This window comes from Psittacula echo, assembly GCF_963264785.1.
Source record: "Psittacula echo genome assembly, chromosome: 2".
Lineage (NCBI taxonomy): Eukaryota > Metazoa > Chordata > Aves > Psittaciformes > Psittacidae > Psittacula > Psittacula echo.
Window position 1 is genome coordinate 52,501,502 of NC_137737.1, and position 17,577 is coordinate 52,519,078.

A 17,577-nucleotide genomic window follows, 5' to 3' on the forward strand; every position below is an offset into this window, starting at 1 on the left:
TGCAGATTAGCATCTTGCCCTTAAATGTGAAGTCACCCTTGGGTAAATCTAAGAATATCTATTGACTTCATAAGATTTCTCTTGACATATTAAAATCATTATCAGTGGTATTAGTAGCACAGCAACAGAACAAGTCCTTCTAAAATATCTATGCATGTTTGCACAATACTGCTTAGTGCTTTGTCCTTTACAGGAACAATAATTTAGTAATTTTAGATCAGGCAAGACTTATGTTAAATTGTGCTGGGGTCAGTAAGTGTACATGGGAGGATGGAGATGGATATTAAAACATTCAAAACTGGAGTCCTAATAACAGTTTATATGGCACCAGTATGTAACCATAATTGGAAAACCAATGGAAATACTGTTTTTTCAAAGACCGCAGTTTTGTGGAAAATGTGCCTTACATCCATGTAAAACTACACTCATCAGAGGGAGATATTATACCTAGCTCTACGGCAATACTTCATTCTCTGTTCCAGCAAAAGTTTAATTCATTATCATTCCCTTGTACTCTAGCAAAGAAAGAAAATAGCACTAAAGGTCTTAATAAAACACCTCTTCCTTCATTAGGGACATTAGGGATATCAGTGCTAAAAAAAGGATGCTAGACAAATAATTCTGAATTGCAATGCAGCTAATATTTCCATTATCCTCAGATCCAGATACTGGTTATGGGAGTCACCATTCCTCCAGAGAATGCAGCCTGAAAAAGAGCTCCCACCCATCGGCAGGTGTGTTTGTGAAGGTGCATGTCATCTGCAATTGCTTTCCCCTGAAGTTGACTTGGTGGGAGAAGTCAGAGACAGCTGTACTGAGGGCAGCTGGGGAACATGTTAATTCAGCACTACCCTTTAACACTCTCTCTTTTCATTACACATATTAAAATTGTTCCCAATGGGCATAACAGACAAGGAAAGCCAAACAGAAACACGGATTTTATCCAGGTCCCCATGAAATTCAAAAGAAAAACTAATCACTTCAGTGATAATAGGAGTTGGACTGGAACCTACATGAACAGCATACCACAAATCATTTTTTCTTGCCAAAGCTTGTTCTGACTGCAACAATTTCCAGCAAGAGCTGGAATCTACATCCCTCAAAACAGCTCTACTCCAGCAAATACTACATGCATTAATTCAAGCATTATTTGGTTTTCCCTTGACTAGAAAATGTAAGGCAGTGGAGGATAAAAAGTACACATGGCTTGTGTACAAGCACCAGCCCAGCTGCTGCTACACCACTATTTGCCTGTTGCTTAGCAATGCTTCACCTCTCTGCCAGAAAAAAAAATGCTTTGATGAGGGAATATAAACCTGAAGTTTATGGTTTATGGTAAAATAATGACTGCTAATGCTCCAGCCACTTTTTCCAATCATGTGCTACATCACCTACTGAATGCTGGAAGCTTGTGGGACAAAAGCTGTAGTTTTCAGTGCCTTGCTATGAGCCCACTAGGAGAGCCCTAAATAAAAAATGAAAATAACAGTGCAGAGGTGTTTGCAGATTTATCAGGAGGAAAGCTGGAATAGGAATTTGAGGATTGAATTTTGGGGCATGGTTCTGGGCAATTCTAGCTGCTCTTGCTTAAGCATGGAGCTGGATAAGATAATCTCCTGAGATCCCTTCCAATGCCAACCGTTCCTTGAGTCTGTAATTTCGGAAGCAAAATAAAGAACAGTAAGAATAAGGAAGGAAATAAAAAAAGAGGTTCCCAGAGAGCGAGGAAGCAAAGCAAAGACACTGTGACATGTTCATTCCTCACTCACCAGTTATCCATTTAGCCTCTGGGTCGTGAATTTTGAAATCATCACTGAAGAGATCTTCCACTGTTATCTTCTTCTTCTGAGACAAGCTGTTATCTTCAACTGTAAAACATTCAAAACCAAACTGCCATTACTTCAAATTTGAAATGTATCTGAAAGTACAACAACCATGAATAGAGCCATGTCATATCTCAATCAAAAACAGTCCACAGTAAGCTTTCTGTCGCACATAAGCCACTTCCAATTGTCAGTGTTGTAAAAGGACCATCTAGTGGTTCACAAACAGAAACGTCCTGGTTATTTATGCCTTGACGCAGCAACTACAAAACCACCCAGATATGGTCCAAATCACATATTTTCAGGCATAATCTGATAAAAATAATTTAAAAGTCATGAAAACACACCTACAAATGTCATAGTGCTATATAACACTGACTATACTTAGGAATTAAAACTACTTCACACTAAGACTATACTGAAATCACTAGCTAAATTTTTAAAAAGTAATTAAAAGTGACTAGATTTTTACAGCTTATATTTTTATTTCCTTAGAAACTGGCACTTTCCCCACAAAGAAATATTCCCTGTACGTCTTCCTCCACTGCCCTACCTACAGGCCTCTCCACATTTCTCATGGTTTAGTCAGAGATTGCCAACAAACTTGTGATGCAAAGCACAATCTGAAGAAAGCATAGAACTGATTTCTTTCTGCATATGTATTATTGTTACAAGGAAATCTGTCCCATCTACGATGTCACCAAGACTAAATATGCAGGAATCTAGCTGAATGACACCAAGGCACAACTTTAAACACTTGAAGTTTGTCACAGCTAACATCTTCTAATTTCTAGCAGCACCTCTCCACTATGTAAGTTCTCATAAACACAATGCAGATGCTCCTGGGCCTGTAACTGAAGTATTTACATTGAATCAATGGATTCTTGGGCCTCAGAGATGAAGAGTACGTGTATTACATCACAGAACTCTATAGTGCGTAATTACTTAATATAAAAAACTGATTTTAATTTTCTCAAAGCTGCAATTTTTAGAGAAAAATTAAACTCAAAAATTTTCATTAATATATTCCTTCTTTTTTTCCACCAACAGTAAGTTTTTCTTTTTTTGTTATGACAAGCAGTCACCTTTTATGAATAATTTCCATTTAACATTCAAATTTTTGGTCAAAAAATATTTTCATGGAAAGCTTCAGTCAGCGTTAAACACATTGCTCTTTAAAGGAACATGTAAGGCCATATTCTGAGTATTTCACAGCAGGGATGTGTGCTTCAGCATCTCTCCTCACTACAGCATCCTTATGCCTGAAGTTTGCTAGAATCATGCAGCCTTAGCTATCTTTAAAACTGTTCAGTACAAACCTTCTTGCACTGAACACACCTGTGATTAGAAACTGTGGAATCAGACTCTGAAGCCATTTATTACACACAAAAAGTCTCCTCTACTCCACTAAATTGAAGCCCCTGAGCTACCAGAGATCACTGAAAATTACCTCTGAACAGTGTTCTGTTCCAATAAAAGGTGTTTCAATACAAACTATCATTTTTACTATATTAAATTATATTCTTCAATTTTGTATCTTTTTCCAAGCCTGGATGAGGTTTCAATCACACTTCTCAACGTGGCTTCCAAATACCAAGACACATTAATGCAAGTCCTCACCCAAATCCCACTGTGTGACAGCATTATGCCAAGTTCTTCTGCATAATTTTATTTATTAAAATGGAAAATATAGTGCAGAGGAACTTCAGGAAACTGTTCCACGTAGCTCCCACCATGGTTCAAGGCTCCAGCACTGGATACCTGGGGAGATCAGGCAGTGCAGAGCATGAGGTTGGAGCCCACATACAGCCTCAGAGCTGGAGATTTGCAAACGGGCAGGATGGGAAGCCCTTCTCATTCCCTCCTTTAGTGCAGGATGGAGACAGCCAGTCTGGGAGCTGCACCACTCCTATACCCTCAAAGCACTTCAAATGCTTTGCAAGAGAAAGCAGGAACAGGTAGAGGCAGCAACTGAGGCATGCACACCCAGGAGCCTCCCTAAGGCATGTTGTTGAGATCCCCTCTCTGTCTCCTTCAGTGGGCTGTAATTGTTGCTATAGGTCCTATAATGAACCATGGAAAACATTAATCAGCCACAGATCTGGGGAGAAAACAAATAACTAAATAATCAATTAAACAATGATTTTTTAGTAAAGCATTCAGATTTACTGACCTCTCATCTAACACACAGGTTAAGTCAGAGCACTCATTATGAATGCCTATTCCATTCCCTCGGCCCCAGTGGAGATGTGTGGAGGAAGAAGCGCAATCTTAGGATCTCAGATAATCCAGCCTGAGCAGCAGCCTCTGAGCGTGCCTTAGAGGATCTCAGCCAGCTGATGAACACAAGCTGCGTCCACACTCAACTGCAGAGAACTTGAGAACCTCCTTGGATTTATGGAAGGAGAGGATCAAGCATGTGCCACCACCTTTCTGTGGTCATTTCCTGCCCCCAGAAGACCCTGATGGCAGTTGCCACCCAGGGCCTGACAGTACAGCAGCATGGCAGCAATACATGCATCTCAAGGACTTGTGATTTGAGTGCCAAGTCAGAAACTCACCATTCAATCAGCAAAGTTACATGCTGAGAAAACCAAGTGAAAATCACGTCTCTTTTATATCTGACCCAAAGTTAAAGGCATGATGAGAACCCTGTGTTGCTTAGACCTTGTAGGTTCATCTGTCTGCATCTCATCCATGAAGTCAGTGCACCCAAAAGGATATGGGCAGGATTGATAAAGCCTTGTTCCCCAGAATACAAACAGAACAAAGATCCTCCAGAAATCCAGAAAATGCAATCAGAAAAGGGCTATGAGCTGACCTCCCTACCTGTTTTGCCTCTGTAGTACCAATCCTTTTTTTCAAGCTTCCTCTCAACTCTAGCAATGCTCAAAGGCTACTTGATGAGTCAGAAGGTTTCTGTTACCTTTGGGTTGCCACCTCTCTTTCCATCACCCTTGGGGTTCAACTATAGGTCAGTGTCAGATGCTTTTCTCAGATATGTCTCAGATTATTGTGCATTGTAAGCATGTGGGTGAATATGTGTCCATGTATGTCCACCTCTGGGTGGCCAGCACACCAGGAGCTCCCTTCTTACATCAGCATACCTGCTTTTCTCCCTGGCAGACCTAAGCCCTGTTTTCCCCCAGATGACCTCTCTGTACCCAAAAGATAGTGGGCAGCCTTTCTCCCTTCTGTAAAATCTCAGCTTTTTCAAGTGGCATATAATATACATTTATGTATAACACATGTGAACAAAAGAAACTACACTCCTGCACAGCTGGTCACAGAATATTTTCTTGCTCTTCCTGACTAGCAAAAGTCAGATTTGAAAAGAAAAAACTCAATGCATATCTCTGAAAAGCTTTAAATATCAGAAACTGGTGGGCAAAAGGTCCTGGCTTGCCTCCATTTCCAAACAGAGGGGACTAGAAAGCAGCTTCTTCCTAAGCAAAATGTCTAATGGAATTTGGGGAAAGGTGTATTTTATCAAAATTTCTGTAGGATTGGGTCCTCTCTTCAGCTTTGATATGTGTGTGTGTGCATGCGCGCACATGTATCTCTATGAGGTTTTGCATGTCGTCATATAAATACACAACACTGCTAGGATGGGACCCATACAGATGCCACATGCTGCTACAAGTGAGCAAATGCCAGTTAGGAGAGGCTCCGTTCCACACTTTCATCATTTGTATAAATAGCTCTATATTTTCAAAGGTGGGTGGAATGGCAGGACTCACACATAAAATGGGAGAACCTCAGAATAAGCAATTGTGTGCACGCAGTGTACTACACTGTAATTAAACGCAAACTTTCACCAGTTAGTGCTGCTTCTGAGAGTTTTGTTCTAGAACACCAAAGGATATACAAATCATAGAAATGCTGAAATTTTATTAGGATTTTTATAAGACCTAAGTGTTAGTTAGCAATAAAGCACTGCTACTGTAATTACAGTGTCTGCTGAATGCAAAGAGCACTCTTCACAATTTCTAAGCTAATCTTAAAGCAGCGTGAGTGACCTGCCTCTGAGAAACCCAGACCGGTAGGGATTTCAGCCTTTCTGCAGCTGAATCGAGAATTAAAACTTTCCTTAAAGGTTTGGGCTGATCTGCAAAAGAATTTTGAAGAGATACATAAATCCCCTTTTCCTCAATTATTAAATACCTTAATCATTATCTGCTCTCCTAAGTAAACCTTCCCCATTCCGCACTTTACCATTTGCTCTTGGTTTTGCAGAAGACTACCCAGGAGACTACCCCCAGTTTTCACACTAATGGGAAATACCACCTCCATGATGCAAGTTATGGGTCCACTTTTCTTTGTCTAAACATGGACTACAAGACTGCATACTGCACTCTATCCCATGTGTGTCCCAAATTACTCTCTGTAGACACTGCATGACGTTCAGCACTGGGTTTAAAGCATCTCTGTATTGCATGCCTTGATACTGCACTGCAAAAGAGGCTTTCAAGCCAACAGCAAAATACTTAGAGAAGCATGGTTTCCCAGCCAGGAAGAGGGCCAAAATAGTCAGGAACAAGTAAGAAATGCAGAGGTAAAACGCAGAAGGTTGTTTGTACCAGGATGACAGTGTCAGGCTGGACTCCATTATTATCATCAGAAGGAAGACCTAAAAATATTTGAAGTATTCTCAGGCATTGTGCTCTGTCCGTGCCAGGCTGAATCACACCACTTGAAACATTTCAAAGTGTCTCATATGTGAAAGTGGGCTTTTTTCTTTTGTTTTTCTTTTTCTGATGTCACTCTACACTTGGCAGCAGCTCCCCCTCCACAAAACTGCTTTGCCTCCTTCCTTTGCTGTCCTCCTGTCCCTTCCTTGCCTCTTGTTCAAATATCCATCACTTATTTTTTAGTTTGCCTAACAAAGCATACACATTTCTTCTTCCAGTGAACTATTTTATGGCAGGGAAATGCAGACTCTGCTTCTCCTTTTGGATAGGAGAATCCTACCTTGTTAGAATGTGCTGTTCCCAGTCAAGATTATCAGTGTAATATTTTTTACATTTGTCAAACCAGTTTCTATGTCTCACTTAGCATTGGCCAGTGGGAAATGCCTGTGAATGAGCCTCCTGTCACCCTCTGCCATAGTCTGTCCTTGTAATAAGCTCCAAGGCCAGTGGCCCAAAGAAGACTGAACTCAGCTGCTGCCAAACCACAGCAGCAGCCTAACATATCTATTTTATCCTTGGCAGAGTCTCACAAAGAAGCAGTCTGGATCTATAATAAAAACAGAAGCAATACTGAGTTCAGAGTTTTTATATTTGCATGTGGTGGACAGTTCTGAAACACCAGCAGGGGAAAAAACAACTCAAATCCAGTTGACCAGCAAATCAGGTAATTAGAAATCTCAGAAAATATGAATGGAAATTTTACCATAGGAAATGACTGCATATTCCTAATTTTTAAGCACAGAGACTCTCTCAATGGTGCTATCTGGAGCTGTTGCAAAGTACATAGTAATAACTGTGCTATTTATATATATAGACGTGTGTACATACATATCCCAAACAGATAACGTCCTTGTGTACACATATATAAACACACAAATACACTTGTGACTTTTATTTATAATTGAATGTGGGTATTTCACATTCCTACTTCATATTATGTTAAATACAAGGTCATTATAATAACCCATATCTACTCATGTTTTCTTAAATTAGAGAACATTAGCTACAGGTCTCAATGCTTGGCACACCTTTTCTGTTTAGACACTTACCAGGACAACAGAACTGCAGTGTCTGTAGTCAAAATAGTCACTACTGGATTTTATGTGTGATTTTCTCTATGGAGAATTGGGAGTAGGATTCAGCAGAAGTCCTAAATGAGGTCTATAGTTGAACCCAGAATTGAAACAAGAAGTGTTAAATCCTCACCAGATATCATTCTGACCATCACTATAAAGAGATTTCAACTGTATTTAGTACTATACAGGTACGTTTATGCTTCTCCCCAAGTATCTATCTATACAGAATCCTGCTCTTTGATGGAGACTGCACAGTCTCATCTATGAAGTCTGAGCCAGTGACAGCTTCTTGAAGCTCACAGGTTTAGAAATCTAAGCTTTGGTGTGAAGTTTTGAAAAGTCTGGGGCTACACTTCAGTAAAACAGAAAGCAACACTTCCATAACTAATGGATAAGGGATGATATTTCTCACTGCAAGTATGTGGTGCCTGATGTGAATACAGCCCATGGACCATAGTCCAAAACATCCCAGAAACAGATGAAGTGTCCAAATGCATTAAATCTGAACCCTAGCAAAAGCAATTTCAAAAATGACCCTTAATTAAGTTTAACCTTAATCAATTTCATTGTGCAATTACTCTGGCATGACCATGTGCTACTTACATTTACACTAAAAACTTCAGGATAGCACGAAATAAACTGAACATAGCCTGACAACATATAATCAAAGAATAATGTAGGAATTGTTCCACTCATTTTCAAATTAACTCAGTGCAGTCCTGTATTTCTTGATTTATCATTATCTCCAGTATTAGCAGTATGTGGGGTAAGAACTGTGTCAGTGAAGATGGCCCAGATCTGCTGAACTGCATGTCAGTTTATAAAGTATGAGCTAGAAATTTCTGCCACGCAGCTTCCATCTCATTTTTCCGCTTCACCATCCTCTGCTCTTCCATTTCCTAGGGTTTCATTTCTCCCTTTTTTCCATCCCCCTCCTCAGCAGAGTGCTCTCTGTCCTGTTGTCCCCTAATCGCATGCACTCATCCGAGAAGTAGTCCTTTTTCTTCTCTAAGTCCCTCTGCAGGGATCCTTCTGCCTTCTCCTGTGTTTTGTAGCTCCTCACCATTTTTGATACTGAATTCTCTTTTCTGACTTGTCTCTCCACTGTTTGTCTTTTTGTATTCTGATCACAGTCTTCTTAGAGCCATGAAAGAGCATTATTTCTACTCTGTAAGTAGGCATGGAAATTTACAGGGCTGTATAAATACATAATAATCAATAATCATAATAATACCATATTAAAATTCAAGCCTACAACTTCAGCAGCTACTGTAAGAGAAGTAATTTACAGAGGTTATGTGCAAAGAACTTTGCTGAAACTTGGTAAAGGGATAAATTTAAAGAATCCCTTATTGGGAAGTTACTCATTATTTACTGTGATTAAGGGCTATCTGCCACATAGTTATCTGTAATCGTTTTGTAAAGCTGAAACTCGATGGTCTGATCTAAGAATGGCTCCAGCTGAACAGGATGGGATTTAGGTGCCTAAGCATAGGAGATGCCACCCCGCTGGCAGCTGTTGCTCCATGTGGGCACAAACTTCAGGAAGTCCTATGTCCTAACTGATTTCCCTATGTAGATGTCTTTTATACCCTGCACATCTAAAATGACACTGCCCACCTACATTTAGGCAGCCAAGTTTCCCACTTGTACCTTCAGCTCTGCAGCCTTCATCTTTGAATTGAAATGCAAAACTCAAAACCAATCTACCTTAGAATAGCCTCGAACTCAGCATCACATCAAGGTAAAGAACAGGAAGGATGACTCCTTTGATGTCGACTTTGCAGTCAGTTTGCAAACGCTTTACAGAGGAAAAACGGAATGGAAGTGAGTTAAAGGTTATAAATACCTGGTGTCAGGAGAATAACAGAGGTGACAATCAGGGAGCAGATAACGAGAATAACAAGTAAGGCAATTGCAATTCCTTTCCAGTTTCTTTGAGGAGGATTACTCCCCACCAGCTCCTAGAAACATCAAAGGAAAGTGAACATTTAGAAAAGGCACTTAGACAAGGAAACAAACAGCAGAATCCAAACAGCAACCTCTGTCTGCAGAAATACACCATGCACCATGGGTGAAGCCCGTAAGCCAAATACAATTATAATACATTTTGGAATTAATTGAATCCATCCCAAGTCATTTTATGCCATGAATAAATGCAATGCACCCATAGGATGCCTGTGAAACCCACACTCCCCATTGCCTCCTTGCATATGGGCACCAGCTGCCCACACCAGCACTCATCCAAAGTAATTTATCAAAAGCCCATTTCCTACCAACTCTCATTAGGTCTGGGAATAAAGAGTTTTACAGTAACTTTCAAGAGACTGGTATAATAAGATGCCAGAGAAGAATATAGGAAGATAAATAATTCACAGGGTCATGTATGGACATAAAAATCAATAAGAATATCCCCATGGTGAACTTCTCTGCTTTCCCAGAAAACATCACATCTCCTCGGGCCACTTTACATGCATTTCTAGGCTGGTAGATCTAAGCATGCGAAGACAGGCTTCACATCTAGCATATACATTAAATTTAATCACATCCTTAAAACTTTAGAATAAAAGCTCCATCACTATTCACTTATTAGCTTTGATTGCACTGTGGTTATACCATATGTTCTGTCTAAGATGTATACAGCACTCTTGCTCTCAAGACTGAGGCTTTTTTGAAGTGCTGTGTTTGCATTCACAAGATCTTAAAAAATTATTGCACTTTGTCTTTCTCATGCTTTTTTGCTGGATTCCCTTTAGCACTGCACATTAAGTGTGATTTCATGCACGCATTGAAGCATCCCCAGGAACTGTATGAAATATCAGTGCACTCCACTTCCTTGGAAGGCTGAATTCACTCAAAGGATCTGGCCTCCCAGCCAGAACAACTCCGGATGCTCCTCCCTCCTCGTTGACCTCACCAATTTAGAATTTTTGCCTCATCTCCTTTACTATGAGGGATGGTGGGTCTAAGTCAGACATGCTGACATTCTTCTTCTTTTTCTCATGAAAATTAAAAGCTTTATAATAGACTAAGATTTGTAATTCAGAGAGTTTGTTTCACTTACTGTTAACTTCCTTTTTTATACACAGTAATATCACTTTTCCATTACAAATGCTATAAATTTGCAACAGAAAGCCAGGTTTGAGGCACTAAACATCTGAGGTAGCATCTGTATTTCATTATTTATTCTAGTTCTGGAAAAGACACAGTGGTTCTCTTCCTTCTGGCAAAGACAGTTAGCATCACCTCCCCTCTTTGCCTTCCCATCATTTGCACTTGGTTTTCTACTTAAAATGAAAAACAATTAGAAGGAACAAATTTATAGTTTATTATTCTTACTGGAGAAAAATATGAAAAGTAGGTCAGGTGCCTTGAGAAATGCCGTTTTACCAATAAGCAAACAGAAAGAATATAAATATTTGCATTTTTATAGCATCTTTACCCTAAGCATGAATACAAACCTTAACTTAGTCTTCTAACACCTTTTTTAGGAAACTGCTACAGTCTTCACTTTTCAGGTGATGCAAATAGGCTCAAAAAAGAGTCTGTGACATTCCCAGGGTCACACACAAACTGTGAAATAAAGCCAGGAAAAAAAATCTAAGGCTTCCTAGTAAGTGGCAGAAATACTCTTCCTTTCACAGAAGGGCACAGTGGGACCTAGTGGGGTGACAGGAAAACTGAGGGGAAGCAGTTGAGAAACCACGGTGCCAATCAGTCAGCCATGCTGTAAGAGTGTCTAAGGACAGAGGTAAGACACAGACAACATTACAAGGCTGATGGTAACACTGATATTCCTGAAAATAACCTAACAAACCTCTCCCTTCTGACTGGTCAGGAGTCAAAAAAAATGAAAGAAAATAGTTCACAGACTTGAATTTGATCTATAAACCCAGATGTAGTTCAAAAGCTTAATAAGTGAGGTTGCATTAAGTGAGGTTTCCCCATCCATGAGTCCCAGTGTGATGGAAATCCACATACGTGCTTAAGCATGTATGTCAGGATATCAATATTGATACCAGGATATCAATACTTCTACTGAATCCATTATCACATCATAATCCCATTAATTCTTCAAGCATCCAACAATATTTGAGCAAAATCACAACAAAAGAAGGCTGGGAATTTCTAGCGTATCAAGAAGAGAAAAGCTATTCATAAACCAAATGCTGGGGTTTAGAACACTGCAAGGAAGCAGAAAGGAATGTTTTCAATGTAATTTTAAAACTCCATCAGGAAATTTTCCCTGATAAGAAGCAAGAAGAGATAAATGACATCTCTAAGAAAGGTAAACAGCTTTATTCAGCACAGGTTTGGAGAGCAGCTTTTTTGTTCTTCTCAGTCATTTGAAGTCTCTTCCGGTGGAATAATTTACAGTAAAACTGCTGCACACACATCATCATACCATATGCATGATAGCACCATTGCCTTAGATCTTTTCTGCCTGTATTTGTTAATTCCAGAGAGACATTGCTGTGTCACTGTGACATGCTTTTACTTCCAGGAGACTACAGCTTCACCACCAGTCCAGGATACCTTGTGTCCTTGGCAGCAAACTCCAACCAATCAATATGAGTTCCCACAAACGGACATCAGCTTCCTAGTACCATTGCTCAGGAAAGCCTTTGTGCTTGGGACTGAAGCCATGAAGGTGTTTAATTAAGCCCTAGGCAGGTACAGATTCAAGCACACAAATAATGTTCTTGAGGCGGCACCTCAAAAGGTTTGTTTCCAATGCACAGAACAACACTATAATTCGACCATTCTTGAAAGATCGCAGCTTGCAGATATAAACACAGAGACTGAAACCAACCAGCAAGCAGATACCCTTCATGAACCATGGCTGCTTTGCTTGGAAATAAATCAAGCATGCACAACTTCTGCTCTCACTAAATGATTCTGCCAAAAACAACATAAAAGGAAACATTAAACCAAAGTCACTCATCAGTAGGAGTCACCTACTCTCTGCTTCTCACAAAGAGCAAACACATTGCCTGCATGACCTCTGCAAGCAAGCTAAAGCCTTGTTTTTTTCAACTTGGTTTTTCTCCTTTTTTCCTTTGCTGTTTGTTTTCCATGCCCTTATTTCTCTTACATATTTCTCTTACATAAAACCTTATTTGGTTTTGGATTAGGCAAGTAAAACAGATGTTACTACAGGTTTTAACATAAGCACACTTCATTGATGCTGCATACTAAAAACTGTGAATCAGTTTCATTTTAATATATGACTGAAAAATAACACTATCCTCCTGTGAAGTTGACTCTGAAGCCATAAATCCAGACATCTACAGTATTTTAAGACTCTAAAATACAGATCTGTGATGACATATTTTCCTGCCTGTGAAAGAATCACTGTACTGACATGTTATGGATGAAGGCTGGATGCTCTCCAATCCAAGATGCTGTCAACAAAATTATTTCTGGCATGTTTATTTGAAACCTGCCAAAAGTCTGCCAGCATAGTGGCCATATTACAGTAATATAATAGCTTCTTAAACCAAAAACTCATCAAGCACAACTTCTGTTTGGTTTTTGTTTGTAGTTGTTTGGGCTTTTTTTAATAGCCATGTCTATATTGCTAAATGAAAGAATACAGACATCACTTGTCAAATATTGGTATTATTTAATAAAAGCTATATATCCTGGACCAAAATCTCCGAAGTATCAATAGCGGATGACGTGGTGGGTGTCTTAGTCTTTTTCAACTTGGAGTTGCCACTTCTGTGCAACACCAACAAAACCTAAGTGTGTTATAGAGGAATATATACAATCCAGATACATGTGCTGTATGTGAGTGCCTTGCTGAAGCAGGTGACACTGGGCCATGGCTGCAGACACGAGACTGAGCTCTGCCCTCAGTTATACCAGTGTAAATCAGAAAGAAGAGGAAAAGAAAACAAAACCCCAGAAAACTAAAGAAATTAATGGTATGAAACAAAAGCAGGTGCAAGATATTTTATTAGCTTCAGAGGTGGCAGGATGGGGTTTGTAGGAGTGGTTTTGTGCAATTTCCATACTTGTCATTCTTGCAGACTCTGCTTCTTGGGTTTTTTTTATTTGTTTCTAAATTTTAACTCAATAACCTGAAACACTACAGTAACAAACAAATAAATGAAAAATCTTCTAGCAAGCTTGTTAACATACAATTAGAAAAATTTGCATTCTACTGTCAAATCCTAGTACCTTGTTCTGAATTAAAACTTCTGTTTGATGGCATAGCAGTGAGTGCAACGTCAGCTCACCCAATTTCAGAACATGGCACAGAATAGTAACTTTCCTGAGGACTTAAGGTGCAGGAATACTGTTGTCACTGGCAAAACCTCCTGTGAAATTCAGTGGACAAATAATCTTGCTGTTAAGTAGTTCTCCATAATAAAAAATGTCTGCAGATTATAACTGCTAAACAGTACAACAAATGAGATAAAGAGCGGCTAACGCATATGGCTAGATTATTAATATTGTACTGCAAAAAAGAAATGTTAATTGCAATGATAATGGCAGTAAACCAGATGCATTGCAGTAGTTACAGCAGGAGGTTCACTGAGACCTCTGATTATACAGCTGATCAATAGTGCCTAACTGTCATTGCACTCCTCTGCCTGTCTGGATCTTCTGATGCTCTCCTGCCTTAAATTTAGGATGGAGGCTCTTCGTGGGTGGGAATCATTTTTGGTAACCTGCTTGGCACAGTGGAAACCTCAATCACTAAGAACTTATGCCGTATCATAATATGGACATACAATAATAAGCACATAACTGCATCTTTCTCAGCTCTGAATTCAAGCTGAGTTACTTTTGTTTGGGGCTTTATTATTAATTTTCCTTCCTTTCGTTCTCCTCCCCACTTGCCTCCCTCCCCCCCTTGCTGCTGCAGACACCCTGAGCTGTGCTCCAGTTGAAACGTGACGCTGAATAGCAATCAGTTTGCAGACAGACTCAGAGACGGAGCCTACAGCAAACTCAGTTGCTCAGATGCTAAAGGTGACACTTTAGAGTGAGAGGAATAAAAACTTGGTTTGTTTTTACAAATGAGGCATGGTGTGTATGTGGCTTTCCTGCAAAACCCCAACAGAAAGACTCAGAGGGATAAAATCATCTTGCCTGTTGCAGTGATGAAAGACAACTACATTATGTTTTTCTTCATCTTCTGTTGATAAAAAATGCTTTTACTAATAAGGAGCAATGACTTACTAACAGTTAACATCTTTGTTTTCTAATCCCCAGCACCATGAGAAAAATCTTTTACCCTACATACAGCACTACACACTACCCTGCCCTGCTCTTTCATGAATGCACTAAAGCCACTGCTTTTTGGCCCTGTAGCTCCATCTCCTCTCACAATTTTCTGCAAAGTGCACATATGAAAGTGCTTTGAGGTTCGGCATTAATGGAGTGTTTGAAAGCCAGTGAGAAAAAGGCTGTATCGGTAACACTCATCTCTCTGTAAAAATAAACCTTGCATGTTTTATGCTTTGACAGAGCTTTCAGTCTTACATGTTTCCATTACAAAGCCAATAGGAGAAAGGGAATGCCATCTGCATCTTACACCTAAGCGTTAGCTTTAACAGATGATGGGTCTTCCACAGTTTCAGAGCAGAAGGCACCAGATCCTCAGCTAGCATTGACTGACACAGATCATTTGCTTCACTGGAGCAAAGCCAGTCAGTGTCATCTACAAATGAAGCACAGTGCTACTTCTATATTTAAAAAAAAACTCTGTAAAAGGATCTAAATACAGTAGTATCTGGAATTCCTAGCTGCCATGTATTGCAGAAATGGATATTTAATAGCTTCCCATCATTTTTACGAGCATTATGATGAAACAGTTTTGGATCACCTCCAGACCTAGTAGCACTAAAAGATTAATTTAGCATCTCTATATTTTGAACTGGCATTTCAAATGACTTTTGTACCTAAGTATAGTAGCCGCACTGCAACATCCTTCTACCCTCTTAGAACGTATAAATAAGCAGTGTTGCCATTTAAAGCATTTCCAAATTATTCCTAGTGCTTAGGGAGAGAGTGACTACGTGGAATTTCCAAAATAAATTAGAAGTTGGGAATGTGGACTCTGAAATCCTGCCAGGAGCCTATTCTCTAGGTCTCAGAAATTCAAGCTGTGAACACCAGCTGGACCTGTTGCATGAAGAATGGCTCCAGCCAAGAGCATGGCCATCTTCTGACTCATGGCCAGAAGAATGGGGATGGCAATATTGTACGTGTGTATTACACACAACACATGTGATTAGAGCTACTTTTAGCCAAGAACTACGATGGTCTGATTTAATGCCATTTTAATAATCTTCTTCAGTTTCCCACCGTCAGTTTGGTTCAATCATCTGCTGTAACCTAGATGTTTTTTTACAGCACTTGGTGAATCCTCACAGGGGCCCTTAGCTTCTCCTGTAATTCAAGGTATAATTAAAGATCCATTCCCAATAGTGACAGAGCACATAAAATCAACAGCATTATCTTTGATTTTATTTCAGTGTTTGATATAAGTGCACACATTTATGCACTAAAACAGTAGCAAATCATCTCCTAGGATGAAATATCTGCCACAGCACTAGTAAAATTTGGTTTGACGCTTAGGATTTTATTCCATAAGAGTCTCTATGTTCACCAAATCTGTGAAAAGCCCTGGCAAGCCCAAATGCCACAGCTCATATCACTGACCCCAGAACCCATTTATGTCACAGCACTTGCTTAGCTCCAGTTTTCCCACTATAACGCTCTAACAGCCTGGCTCCCTCCAAACTGAGCCACAACGCGTACACAAGCCTTGCAACGGTTCATACCCTTGACGAAAACAGCTGCAAAAGGTGATATTGCCAAGGCATGCCAGGATGACACCTCTCTATTTCTCGATGAATTATGATCTCAAGAAATGGCAAAATAAGCTCCTCTGCAAGATTTGAGAACTTGGCAAAACCGCCTCCCAGTTTTGTTGTCTCCCCTAAGTCCAGCAAAATGCCATTCTGCTTATGTTTGTAAAAAGGCAATTACAATTTTCAGTGAAACTGTATTTCAGAAAAAAAAAAAAAAAAAGAAAACTTCATTCAATTTATGACTCAGAACACCAAGAAATAATTTATGATTAGGGAAGTAGTGAGTTATTTAATCTCCCTGGGTAGAAAGACAGCATTAGAGGTTCTGTTAAATATGAGATTTTACTAACTCCCAGGCTTCTTTCTTTTTTTTTTCCCCTGTAATCTAGTTTGTAAATAATTTGTTTATAAATGGTACAGGAAGGAAAACATGAGGTGAAAAGAATTTAATTCCTGAATAATTTGTTTTGGAACAACGTGAGAAAGAGCTGTGAAGACAGCTGAGTTTTGAGGTCGCCACGCTGCAGAGACAGTGAGAAGAGGAATACAAAAATCGTGTGTACAGCAGGGGGGAAGAAAACAGGTTTATCAATTTCATTTTGCACTCTCCTGAGGTGTCTATCAAACTCAGGATGCAGAAATTGCACTGCGTGCTAAGAAGTAAAAATTACCTTGTCAGGTTACTTGCAAAGACTTCTGTGGTACAGTAATTATTATATGAACTCGTGTGAATTAAAGCAGCTGGGGGATAGAGGAGGGTTGGTCCTCTGTTGATCGATGTATGTAACTCTCATTAACGTGCAACAAAGTTTCATATATGGGGAAACAGAAAACCAGAAAAAAAGAGAATAGAACCCTCAGTACAACCTACCATGCCAACCACCATCTACCACTACTATCTGAAATACATCAGCTGCTTTTTGTTCAAAATATGTCTCTCTCATCATCACTTCTTATGGGATGATAGTGGATTGCGGATTTCAGGTGAGCTTCTTGGCTGGTGCTAGGGCTGCAAGGCAACAGCTCCTGAAGGTCCTATGGCCATGGAAGGAGTAGGGCAAATCAGGTCAGAGACAGGATGGATCCCAAAGTCCTGGAGTCACACTGGGAGGTGAGGGACATGGACAGACCAAGGGGCAAGAGGATAGATAGATAG

At 39.7% G+C, this 17,577-nt stretch overlaps 1 protein-coding gene across 1 annotated transcript in view; it reads right to left on the bottom strand.

Moving 5' to 3' along the window:
• The window catches only part of DPP6 (dipeptidyl peptidase like 6), a 421,547-nt gene that overhangs the window by 167,972 nt on the left and 235,998 nt on the right, over positions 1–17,577 (bottom strand). The window contains exons 2-3 of the mRNA XM_080609810.1: positions 9,440–9,554; positions 1,770–1,868 (exon numbers count right to left, since the gene is read on the bottom strand). Of these exons, the coding sequence (XP_080465936.1) occupies positions 1,770–1,868; positions 9,440–9,554 (214 nt within the window). The remainder of the gene's footprint in view (positions 1–1,769; positions 1,869–9,439; positions 9,555–17,577) is intronic.